This window comes from Corvus moneduloides, chromosome Z (genome assembly GCF_009650955.1).
Source record: "Corvus moneduloides isolate bCorMon1 chromosome Z, bCorMon1.pri, whole genome shotgun sequence".
Lineage (NCBI taxonomy): Eukaryota > Metazoa > Chordata > Aves > Passeriformes > Corvidae > Corvus > Corvus moneduloides.
The window spans coordinates 13515021-13528242 of NC_045511.1; the positions used below are offsets into that span (position 1 = coordinate 13515021).

Sequence of the window (13222 nt, forward strand, 5' to 3'; positions counted from 1 at the left end):
GCAGTTCCCACCATCACCACAGCTCATCCCCTATTTGCCATATGCTCATTATGTGTTTTTACAGCAGTTTAATTTGCACTATAAACCAGAGCCAGATCTCATTCCCACCTGCTAGAAAACTATAAAAATAAAATAAATTACTATTATTCCATGCCTGCTTAACAATTATTAGGAAAAGCTATCCAGACTCATTCTATATTCCCATCTTGATTACCAAAACCTTAGCTGCGACTTTTATTTAATTTCCAGACTATTTTTGTTGGACAGCAAACACAATGTAAAATGTTTAGTTTAAATCCTGGAAAGAGGTACATTGTACAGATTCACTGCAAACCAGACCACCATGGATTGTGGAGTGAGTGGAGCCCAGAAATGTATATTGAGATCCCTACTGGTGAGTGGCCAGGCATCACTTCAGTAATTGTTATTACATGCAAATTCATGCTGTATTTTCGTTTGTTAGCTGTTTGTGGCACCCATGCAGATCCCTTAGTTTCCCTAGGACAGACAAGAACATCATTGCTAAGGTAACCAAATCCTTATCATCCCCACACCATACTCAGTTAACTTCCCCCTTCACTACTTTTTGATAGAGCTAAGAAGGTGAATAACTACTTTGCTTATTTAAAGCGTGTTCTTTCTGTCTATTGCCTCATTTGTTCTCTTTACAGTAATTTTTAATTAAAAGAACCCTGGCAGCTGCATTAAAACTGTGACACAGACAACAAAGTGTGACTGCCTTCAGACAATAACAGCTCTTCATTACTCTTTATCTGGAATTAATATGAAATAAGCACTTCAGTATAAAAAGTGTTACATTACAATAAAAATCCTTAAAAATATCGAAGCCTAGATCACTTTACCCAGCATTTAATTAATTGTATGGTATGTATTTAATAATGAAATGGCTACAGTTTTTGTACAACTGGATTTGAACCCAATCTGTATAATTGGCTGCGACAAAATTTTCCTCTTCATGCATTTTTATATGATTTTTCCAAGACAGTTTATTTCCTGTGCAGTACCATTAGTAAAAATTATATTCATTATTCGATATTACAGGGATTGTTGAGATCCATCTGTGCTGGGAAAGGTCTCTAGGTTCAATACCAAATTTGGCAATTTTGGCCAATTTTAAAAATAAAAGTAATTTGCAACTCTTTTTTGCATGCTGACTATGCATATTCTGGATGCATGTCCTCAAATAATTCTGTTTGTTTCTTAGATTTTAGAGTAAAAGATATGGTTGTGTGGATCATCGTTGGTGTCCTGTCATCCCTTATATGTTTAATCATGAGCTGGATAATGATTTTGAAAGGGTACAGGTAAGTCACCATTTCACAATTACATGGCATCCAAAATCACAGAAAACTTTTCAAAAATAGACTTCTAATATTTGATTCAATTTCCTACACCATTTGTCTTATCTTATGAACTGTTAGTTATAGGTTTTTGACTTAATTTGCAACTGATAAAGCAGTATTTCTGCTCCTTAGGGAAACCAGGCTAAATTCTCAATTGGTAAAGGTCTGTCTTTATTAGATCTGACTAATCTTGGTTAGTCATGTAATATTCAGCCAACATTACTTGGAGTATCCCTGTTCCTGTAGAAGACATGTCTTTGGGTTTTATCGTAATTTCCTAAAGTAAACGAGGTTATATTCTGAGATTGTCTTTCTGCCAACCTCTCTGTCAATTTCCCAGATGACTTCTTACAATGCTGACTACTTTCAATCAGATGTGAAAGAGAGAAGTGTTGCAAAGATTATTGCTTTTGTAGAAGTCTTGCAAAAAATACTGGCTGATTAGGAGAAAGAGATAGAAACTGTGGTTGGAAAAGCCCCATCCTTCACCATGAGTCCTGTTTACCAGTAGTCAGCTGACATTCAAGGGCACACAGGCAGGCCCACTAACCCTCCTGAACTGTGCCCCACTTCACTGTTTCTTGGCAGTGATGAATTTACAGTGGTATTAGAGAACTGGAGGTTAAGGAACAAATGACAGTTAAAAGGACATTAGTAATTTTACTTTTCCAGTTGAATAACTTTTGTACTGCTAGTGTTTTTTGTAAGTAGATCTGAGGGGACCTTATGAGCTGTAACTGGATTTGTGAATTACACAGCTTGAGAGGCAGACAGGAGACAGATGTCCAACTGGGATGCATAAGATATGGGAGAAGTGTTTAAAATCTCAGTCACATGCAGAAGAAATGGGAGAAGAAATAGTGAGATATGGTCTGTATTTACACCTGGTGTGTTTGTTCTGGGTTTTTTTTCTTTAGAATGATGGCCTTTATCCTGCCACCAGTACCAGGACCAAAGATAAAAGGCATAGATACACATCTGCTGGAGGTGAGTACCACAGCTAACAACAAAAGAATTCACCATTACTCGCTTTTCCAGCTTATGTACGAGCAAACACAATTACCATGGTAAAGTGTAAAACTGCTTCAATTAATCAACATTGAAAATAAGCAACACTTTCAGGTAAACATGTGAAGGGTATGTGTGAGTAAGAGTTTTACCTCGAACTTGTAGCTGGAGGGTGTTTAAGAACACAGTTTGTGACTGCCCTGTTTCCTGGGACACGAGGAAATGCCTCTGTGAACTTCCTCGTAGCTCTTACGAAGGATGCTCTCCACAGTCTCTTGCCATGCTGAAGAGGCAGGGCATGTCTGCACTGTCGTTCTCCCCCATTTCCTTCTTGTTAAACTCAGGAGACCCATACCTGCAAAAAGCTCCCTGCTCCTCCCACATTAGAAACATGAATTTTGGGGTTGTGTCTCCCCACTGACGAAACTCAGATTTGGGTCTAGCAATATAAATATCGAAGTGTTTGTATATCAAATATAAAGATTGTTCACAATTGTTCTAATCAGATAAACCTTAAGGTTGACAGTGAAAAATCATATCCTCTTCATTATACCTTCAGACAGGAAAATCTGAAGAATTGCTGAGTGCTCTTGGTTGCCATGGTTTCCCTCCAACATCAGACTGCGAGGAACTGCTGATAGAATATCTGGAGGTAGAGGACAGTGAGGATCAGCAACTCATGCCAAATCATGACACTCCCAGTAAAAATACAAAAATTACACTTAAGGAAACAGACAGTGACTCAGGCCGAGGGAGCTGTGATAGCCCTTCTCTCCTCCCTGTGAAGTGCAGGGAGTCCCGCGGCCTTCCATCTACTCTTCAAGCACAGGTTGTAAGAGCCAAACAAAGGAAAGGGGGAAAGGGGAGCTGGGAAGCTCAGTCTACGGCCTCAGAACAGGAAACACTCCCTTGTAACAGTGAGAGTACCAAGTCATGCACGTGGCTGGCAGCTCAGTTACCCAGTAATCAGCCTGTTATGTTTGCCTACCACAGCACTGTGGAGGCATTCAAGATAACACTGAATACCACAAATGTGAACACTGCACCAGTTTTGGTGGAAAATGAAGAAAATCATCAGTCACTATATCCAATTGCTGAAACTGTCTATGATGATGTAGAAAAGATAAGCGATATGGAGAATTCCAAAACTGACCAAACCACAGTGCAGGTCAGACAAAACCAACATAATGACAGGTCACCTTTCCTGAATCCTAAACTAATGGACTATGTAGAAGTTCATAAAGTCAGAAAAGATAAGGAACCAACAGTATTACTGAAACATAAAGAAAATAGCGGAAAGACCAAAAAATGCACTGTTCCAGGAACCAACAAAGAATATACAAAGGTCTCAACTGTTGTGGACCATCACATTTTGGTATTATTGCCAGATCAGCGCACCCAGAACACACCTGTATCTCAAGAACCTGTAGCAGAAATATCTCAGAACCCTCAGCAAAGTCAAGCTGAGAAAAATACAAGCTACAGCACGACAACTCCAAGTGACTCCAGAAGAGACACCAGTGGATCAGACTACATGGACCCATCTTCCTTTATGCCCTCCTTTAAATAACATTTTAGTGCAGCACATACTTAGTAGTTACACACAGTAGAACAAAATCACATAACAAACAGTTCTTTAAGAAAGCCTGGTCTGCAAAAACCTAGCCTCCTGTGTGCATTGTACAGGTAATAAAATAATCTGTGGGATGAGGGAATAGTCATGGGAGTAAGCCCTGGATCATTAGCACACATTTGTGACACAGTGAAATGAGGAAATGGATCTTGTCCATCATGAAAAATACATTGTAAAATGATTATTCAGCTCTGCAAAACTTCTGTTGGTTGATTAAGCCTGAGGAAATACTGCAGATTCAACAAAGATGAAAATTGTTATGGGTCAGTCAGCAAACCATAGTGATTTGAGCAGTTCCTACATTAGATAAATCGCTGCACAACAGTATTCTTGCCTACAATGCATTTTCTTCTGAATGCATTCTGACACCCAATTAAGTTTTCTTTATCTTTTTTCTCAATCCTTGAGAAAAAAGGAGCTCTTGTATATGACAAATCATGTATAAAAGAGAATATATTCTACAAAAAAAGTAAAGTTTGTTACAGTAAAATAACAAATTCTTCGAAATATATTTTTGCTTTGTTTCAATGTGACAGAAAAATGCATCCCATTCATATCCTAGTCCAGACAAACCAAAATGAAAAAAAAGGATGATATTTGATATACTGCCTTACTGTATATAATATACAATTCTACTTTAATATAAGCCCATATATTTAACAATCTATTTTTAAGGCTATTTTTCTATTACCAAAAAAAGAGCAAAGTAAAATATTTTTTAATTTCCCAATGCTATTTAGCTATCTAGGAACTTTTCTCTTTCCTTCTGCTGAGACAGTAACAAGTAAAGCTATAATTTCTATACAAAGCATAAAATTAAACTTTATATTAATTAAGAATATGAAGATATTTTAAAACTATATTTCAAATATATTATAGATATATTACTATTTGAATTGTAAATTATTTGTTTCACAGGTTTTTTATTACCTGCAATTATATAATTAAAATAGAATTTAGGTTTTGAGAGCCAAGCATCTTCCCCTTTGAATTTATACTCTGATGCCAATTGCAAATGAAATGGGGTTCTCCTGTATCCTGCACTTTTCTCTGAGCCTGGAAGGAGAGTTTGAAGTCAGATTTTTCATAACAAATTTATGAACACCAGTTTTGGAACCCAGCCTCCAAGGTCTGATTCAGAGCCCCACTGAAAAAGCAGTGGGAATGAGGAGATGAGTCCATGTACTTGGGTGGGCCATGTGTCCCCGGAAGAGCAGTGGGAACAGTAAGGATCCATTACATCCCACATAACTGAAGACAGAATCAAAATGATACTGTAGTGGCTGCAAAGTAACCGTGGTCCTTTCTTCCTGAAACAAAAGTTTAATTTACTCCAGAAAAGTGTGACTATGTGATGACTGATTAAGAGTGGGCCAAGTATTTAGCCAGCATCACTAGCTTCAGGGGAAACTGGAAACTTAAGGTGCGGGAATGGTCCTGTACCTGTGAAGGAAAGTGTATTTGATAGATGGGCTTGCTTTTGTTAGTCTCCTTCCTGAACAGCTTTACTTTTCTCCATATTTTTATGATTTCATGCACTGAGCCAGCCTTCTTGTGGTATCAGGTACCTGCTGCAGAGCCAGACAAAAGAGAATTTCAGATTTTGAAGGTCCTGGAAGGCCACATTTGGCAAATCACCCTTTACCTTCAAAGCCATGGAACTGCTCAAGCACAGATTAGTAGATCTGCCTAGCCTTTCCACAGGCAGGACTCTGGAATTTAACTAATTAACTGTGTGTCTATAAATATACGCAGTAGTGTAGACTGTAACATTAGGGTGGCATCAGGTTTAGAGCCTATGTCCTCCGTACAGGCAACTGCCCACCTTCAGAGGCTGATCAGAGCAGTCTTCTCTGAAGGTGTGGGAAGGTATCTCAGTTTCTTAACTCAGCCACTTATTCAACACATGATGACATGAAGGGGCTACCCCAGATATCAGCTGAACATATAACTCTGTTAAGTTATATCTACCAGAACAATTTTACCATAGAGACACTGTTTGTAGTATAGCTTACAAATTTCTAGAGATGCTAGAAGTACTGCAAAGAAACTATTGTGCTATGAGGAAACGTGTGTGTGCGGAAGTGTGTGAGCTGATAACATACTGTGTCTGACAGTGTTTTATTTACCTTTCAGTTTTCTGACAGAATCTGACAGAGCTAATATGATCAGACACATTCTCCTTCTTTACACAGATAGCTCTAGCTGTGTTGTTTCCTACATCTCATTAGATGCAAGAGGATATTCTGCTACAGGCCTTCAGGGATGTATCTCGTGGTGCACAGAAGTTGTAGTACCTTATTAAGCCTTCAGCCTAAAGATGCTCCTTATAGAGTAGATTTTTTAGGTTAGAACACAGGTGACTAGCCAGATGTAGCACAGCAACAGGCTGTTCCTGTCCTATCTTTTTACCTGAGGTTACTTTTTACCTGAAGCAAGCAGAGACAACATTTAGCAGATTTTAAGTGTGTGATTCATCCTGCCTAACTGTAGGCATGTGTGCCTCCAATAATCCACAGAGAAACAGTCAAGGAGTTTCTCTGTTTTGTCATAAATGAGTACTGAAACTGCAAAACAGTTGTAGCCTAAATTACATCGTGTGGTGTTGAGCATCTCCCACCTTTGCTGATGAATGTCTCAATATGCCAAATCATCATGGCTCTCTGTGAAAAGGAAAAGTCAGCCACAGTGGAAAAGGGGTGTTTGCTGGTTGCTTTGAAGTTTTGGGGGATTTGATAGCTAAATGTAATTTGAAAACATTGCCATAAATATATTTAATTCTTGAAGCTGGACAAATATGCCAATAGATTAATTTCCCCTGAGTTTGCTTATATTCTCCAAAACACCTTGTTACTCCCAGTGGCAGAGCTTCTGAAAGCGACCTTAAACATCTGAAAGTACATTAAAAAAGTAAAAAGTCAGGTTCTGTAAAATCAAAATAACCTTCAGCTAAGTGTTTGGTCCTCTGAATGTTCAAATACTTAATTCTTTCTGTTTGCAATAATATTTTTGCTTGCAGGTCTTTAAGCTTTTCATTAGGAAGTACATGAGTTTTTGCATCAGTTCTACACAGTCAATCTGTGCAAAATTATGACACACTGTGGGGAAAAACAGGCTCTTGACACCTCCTTTGATATCCAGAGGGATGAAGTATATAACAGAATTTACCCCAGGAACAGGGATCAGCCCTCTAGCTCTTGTACCATTAGTTGAATTTCTCACTTGGAATAATTATTTCAAGAATGTGAATGATGTTTTCAATGTCAAAGTTATCCATGTGTCATTTATAGTGTGAACTACTTTGTAAAAGCATAAAAGTCCTAAAAGGTAGCATAAAGACTCTTCTACATAATTAATTTTATGAAATTCCTAAAATTGAACATATATACTTTATTTAATTACCTTTCCTTCCAACTCAGACTAATTTTATTAACATTTTTTCTTCAGTATTGGCAAATATGATTCATTATCATAAATTTTTTATTAGATTTTTTTAGTAGAGATGTATTTGATGTACAATTTTGGTATTTCTCTGTAATATTTCAGACTTTAAAAGAAATACAAGCTAATGAACAGTCACACATGCTCACAAAGCTCAATATCACATATGATGAGGACTTAAAATCTGGTCTTGATGATACTATGTAACTATAAAGATAATTTAATAAATATTCAGTGAATTAACCTTATATGATATTAGTAAGAGGATATATGTGTTTATGGAACAATCTGTAAAACAAATATGTAATGATGATTTATGTCAAACCAGTGAACTCTGTAGTCTATCTGTCTGTGTGTCTATGTTTAAATGGCTGAAAAATAGACAGCTGCTTTAAATGTCATTCAAGTATTCAAAGTGTAGTGGCAGCAGGTGCTCAAAATGAATAAGCAGATTTTTTTTTGTGCTCTCTGAAGCATTGTATATGTGGGGTTTACATCATGAAGCCTGTAAGTGTATTTCATGATTTCATGGTAACTGTAAATGATCTGAGGGTGTTGTGCAAGGAAACTGAAGTCATGTAGGCCAATTGATAGACATCAGACATCTTCTACAAAGCCATAAGGACAAATAAAGTAAAAAAAGTGTCACGAGATCAGGCATCACATTCTCAAATAATTGCTACCTCAGATATTTTTTTTTCTCCCTTTAAAAGGCAGGCAAAAGCATTTTGCTTTATGTGTAAATTTGTAACTCGTTCTATCAAGAATTTAAAAATCTTATTTGTAAATTCAAATTATTTTCCTTAACAAACCGCTTGTCATAGAATCATCACTTGTGATTCAGTGGTAGTATGAGGATGGGATATTTAAGATGTGTAGCAAAATTAGATGTTTTTAATATGGGAAAAAAAAAACCTAAAGCAAATTCCATTTTGTAAGAAAGTCCTCCGTGCCCAGATTGGCAGTCAAGCATCAGTCCCATTCCTGACCTGAAAAGTTTTTTGCCACTACTTACATTCCCAGGTCACAAGGATTGAATGAGCCAATTTTCCAGAGATGCTCTCATTCTGGATCACAGCTGTGGAACTTAGTATTTATCAATACTTGCTCTTTTGAATTACCTGTTTTCAACTGAGTTCCTAGGAAGCAAACCTTTCAATTCTGTCTCTAAATGAGCAAAAATGGAAAGCCCTGGTCTCAATTATCTCAAACCCTCACGCTAAAATCAGGCTCCAGTTCCTGTGGGTGTGGAAAGATGGACTGAATGACACTAATTTGAACAACCTTGTGGGCCTGCCTTGAAAACCATTTTGAAACAAATCAGGGATTTTCTTCATTTTTCTGCTGTATGTCAAGCAGGAAAATATGGATAAATGGATGCCTAAACACATAAAAATGGGGATATAAAGAGCTTAAGTATCATAGAAGCATAGAATTGTTCAGGTTGAAAAAGACCTGTAAGGTCATAGAGTCCAAAGTCCGGCCAGGTCCACCACTAAGTGACAGGACAAGGGACAAGGTTGCTGCATGTGGCAGAACAGAAAAGGAGCACAGTCACTGTGGGATGGTACACAGTAGATGATGAGAGAACAAGTGCATTTTGACTACAGCTGAGAAGGAGGAGAAGAACAGAACATGACAGCAAAAGAATCAAATGTAAGAATAGATAGTAAAAAATGAGAACTAGAACAGAGAGGAGTGATAAATGAGTTAGTGAGGGGGAAAAAAAGGAAGAGAAGAAAATACTTTTATATCAAAAGTGAGAATATGCATAGCTACCTGATAGAGTCCACAAAAGCAGTAAAGCCTTACAAAATGCTTAAGAGTTGGCAAAATGGTGAAATCAGCTACTCAGGATCAGCTGTTACATATGAGCAGAAAAAGTCCTATACAAGAGAAGTGGTCATTCACTTTCTACCAGTTACGGGATTTTTCTTCCCCATATCTGACATTGGTCCCAGGCAAACACACAAAACTTGAAGAGTCAGGCTCAGCATCTGACCTGCAGTTGCATTTCCTACATTCCTGAGGAAAAAAGGGAGAAATAAAGTGTACCACACTCTCTTTATGAACAACCTTCCGTTTTTCAGACAGGTATACAGGTGAGGTTTATTTATCCATTTACATTGTCCCACACATATGCCTACCATTCTTAAGCATTGTTCTGTTTTTATTTAGTATATGTAATGCAATGACCTAGAAGCTCCAAGAGAAAAAACACTTTGGGGATATTACTAAACAGTCTCTTGGTATTTCTGGGCATTGCTTCAGTTTGTACCATTGTCAATGTATCTGTTAATATTTTCCTTAGTCAGACAGTCCCTGTCTTGGTGATAAATGCTGAAAATTACCAAGTTAGGCTTAAAATGCATCTCTTCAATATGTTACATTTTTAAGAGGCACTATTGTATCTGTTGGAAGTAGTTAAGAAAAATACCTGAATTAGTTGTGTGGTCTCTTACAGTGCTGAAAGCTGATGTTATACTCAAGATGTTGGTGCATAGAACAGTTAGATACAAAAAAGTCTTTTTTTATATATTCCTCTTTTTGGATGGTTTATTGTCCTTTTCTACTTGGTGATGCTGCTTGTCTCAGATCTTGACATTATTTAACTATTTTTTTTAACAATGCTGCTTTTGGATCTATTTTTGTGAGCTGCTGAGTACCTTCACCTCATTTTGGCATCAATAAAAACTGAAAGATTTCATTTCAGTTCCTGCAATGGTTAGTTTTAGAGACTTATAGCACTGAGTAAATTTTTAGAGGATGCTGGAAATCATTGTACAAGTCACTTGTAGAAAATATCCCTTTGGTAGGATGGAAAACTATACATGTTTAGAAAAAGGCAGATTTTTATACAGGCAGAACTATAATGATGTCATATCATATTTTTTAATATTCATAATGCTGTAGACTACTCTTAATTCTCATCCCTTTGCCTTTCATTCCTAAAGGGAGAGGAAACTACTGCTCAGCTAAACTCAGAAAGACCTCCTGGGCTGCTTTATTTTTATTTTTCATTTTGGAAAGTAATTTTTTATTCTGACTACAAAAATGGTTTGTCACCTGATATAATACAACCATCAGTCTTATATATGAGTTATATTGCTCAGAGATACTCAGCATTATCTCAGCTTCTGAAAACTTTTTGTTGTGCTTTGTGTATGTTTTAGTCATTGTGTAAGATATAGCAATACAGAGGGCACTGTTACGAAAAAGTAGGTCCAGAAAAAAACATGTTAGCAGCCATTAACTAATTGTTCAAAATTTTGATGTGCTTTTAAGTGAGGGTAGAAGTCTCTGGAACTCCCTTGCCTTTAATTGTGTCAGCAGTCTCTCAAATAAACAAAAATTGCATCTTCTGAATAATATCCAGAATAAACAGTGTATTTTCCGCAGAGAAAGAGATGACCAATTATTTAGAGCAAACTTATTTCCATTTGCATAAACCATTTCATTGGTAGATTTGCAATACTAGCTAGGCATTTTTTCCACTACAATTTCAGAATTTGTATGCAATGTGGAACATGAGAATTATCGCAGTGTCATTACTGTAGCAACAGAATGACTTTAAGCACAATTATTCTATGAACCAGATCCAAATTGTTTTGTAAATTTCTAAAATACAAGAAGTTTTAAGAATTAGATTTCATATGTAGTATGTACATTGTTTGGAGAATACTGGTATAAAAGTAGTTGCTCGGGAATTCTTCATTGTTTCTAAGTATATCTAAAGGAAAGTGCTTTCAAATACATTTTTTAAGTTCTTAATATTGAAAATGCTGACTTTACTAAAATATTAGTGTTTTCACTCGTAAGATCAATATTATTATGAAGTCTGTAGCTTTCTGATGAATTTTTCGCTCTTTTGTCATTGTAAAATCTCTTTGCAGTGGTGTTCGCATTTCAGTTTAATAAAAGTTCGTGAATAAAAATCCCAAATTGTGTATTTCTTCATGATATGCAGCACTTCTAATACATAATGTATAGAAAGAAAAAGGAAAATCCAGACACACAACACAGTCTGTAGGGCAGAATCCTGCTGTCCTCCATGGGGAAAGCTCCATGATATGTGTGGGTTTAACCAACTTCATGTGCATTGAACAATTGAACCAGGTAAGACAGATGGCTCACATACCAGGTCACAACTTTTGTGTTTCTTTATGGCTCATTGTGTTGATGTAAATTATCACTGAAATTCAGGGATTTAAAGTTAGCAAAGGTAAGGTTTGATCAGGAAATTTGAGGGTTTGGGAGAGTCCTACAGTGTGTGAGCACTGTCCTTGTCCATAGAAGGTACAAATCTCTGACCCTATACACCAACACTGGGCAGTTTTCCTGCAAAACTGGGGCAGCCCCTCGGGCTACGTGCAGTCAGCCTTCCTCCTTAGGAGCAGACAGGGTCATCAAAAGCACTGTGAAATACCTCTCATTGGCAACTGTGTCTAGTTACAGCGTGTGCCAGTTACTGTTCCAGCTGTTGAGCCTTTGTAGTTCTTAAGTACTACCAAGGATGCGTTGGTTTTGGCAAGGGCGGAGTTAATTTTCTCCACAGTAGCTGGTATGGGGGTGTGTTTTGGATTTGTGCTTAACATAGTGATGATAATAGAGATGTTTTTGTTGTTGCTGAGCAGAGCTTACACAGAGCCAAGGCCTCGTCTTGGGTCCATGGGAGGCTGGGATAGATGACCCCAGCTGACTGAAGGGATATTCCAGACCATGTGGCATCACGTTCAGTACATGTAGTACTGAGTAAAGACAGGACATTTGGAATGATGGTGTTTGCCCTCCCAAGTCACCGTTACACGTGATCGGCCCTGCTCTCCTGGAGATGGCTGAACTCCCGCCTGCCCATGGGAAGTGGAGAATTAATTCTTTTTGCTTTGCTTGTGTGTGCCACTTTTGCTTTTCCTATTAAACTCTCTTTATCTCAACCCTCCCGTTTTCCCACTTTTACCCTTCCCTTCCTCTCCCCAGTCCTGCTCGTGGGAGATTGAGTGAGTGGCTGCCTGGGGCTTGGCTGCTGGCAGGTAATGGAAGAAGGCAATAGAGCTTCCCACTTCTCCCATCCCTGTAGGAGGTTGTGCTACACCTCTTCACTGACAAAACAAAACAAAACCAAACCAAAAAAAGGAAAGAAATGGCTCATCAATTTCTCTCAGCATGTCTCAGTTTCTCCTCATCCACCCAGATGTATTTAACATAATAGAATTCACAGAATCGTATACTGGGTCAGGTTGGAAGGGCCCACAGAGGGTCATGTGGCCCAATCTCCCTGCTCAAGCAGCGTCATCCCAGAGCACACAGCACAGGATTGCATCCAGACAGTACTGTAGTATCTTCGATGAGGGAGACAGAGGGAAATCTCTTCCACTTCACAGTCACACACATAGTAAAGAAGTTTGTTCTCATATTCAGGTGGAATTCCCTGTGCATCAGTTTCTGCCTGTTGTCTCCTGTCCTATTGCTCGGCACCACTGAGCAGAGCCTGCTCCATCCTCTGACCCTTCCCTGCAGACACTGACAGATACCAGTGAGGTCCCCTCTCAGTTATTCCTTCTTGGGGCTGAACAGAATCAATTCTCTCAGACTTTCCTTGTAAGAGAGCTCCTCCAGTCCCTTCATCACCTTTGTAGTTCTCTGCTGGACCCACTCCAGGACCTCCATAATCTCTCTTGTACTGCAGAGACCAGAACTGAGCAGAGACTCCAGGTGAGACCTCACTTGGGCTGAGCAGAGGAGCAGGATCACCTCCCTTGACTGCTGGCATTGCTCT

At 38.2% G+C, this 13222-nt stretch overlaps 1 protein-coding gene across 15 annotated transcripts in view; it reads left to right on the forward strand.

Annotated features, from left to right (window-relative positions):
* Window positions 1-11388, forward strand: part of PRLR (prolactin receptor) — a 154869-nt gene extending 143481 nt beyond the window's left edge. For all 15 annotated transcript variants that reach the window (XM_032095366.1, XM_032095365.1, XM_032095368.1 and 12 more), the window contains 4 exons: window positions 250-394; window positions 1226-1325; window positions 2282-2351; window positions 2932-11388. In XM_032095366.1, coding sequence (XP_031951257.1) covers window positions 250-394; window positions 1226-1325; window positions 2282-2351; window positions 2932-3942 — 1326 coding nt within the window. In that variant the 3' untranslated portion in view covers window positions 3943-11388. The remainder of the gene's footprint in view (window positions 1-249; window positions 395-1225; window positions 1326-2281; window positions 2352-2931) is intronic.
* The last annotated feature ends 1834 nt before the right edge of the window (window positions 11389-13222 follow it).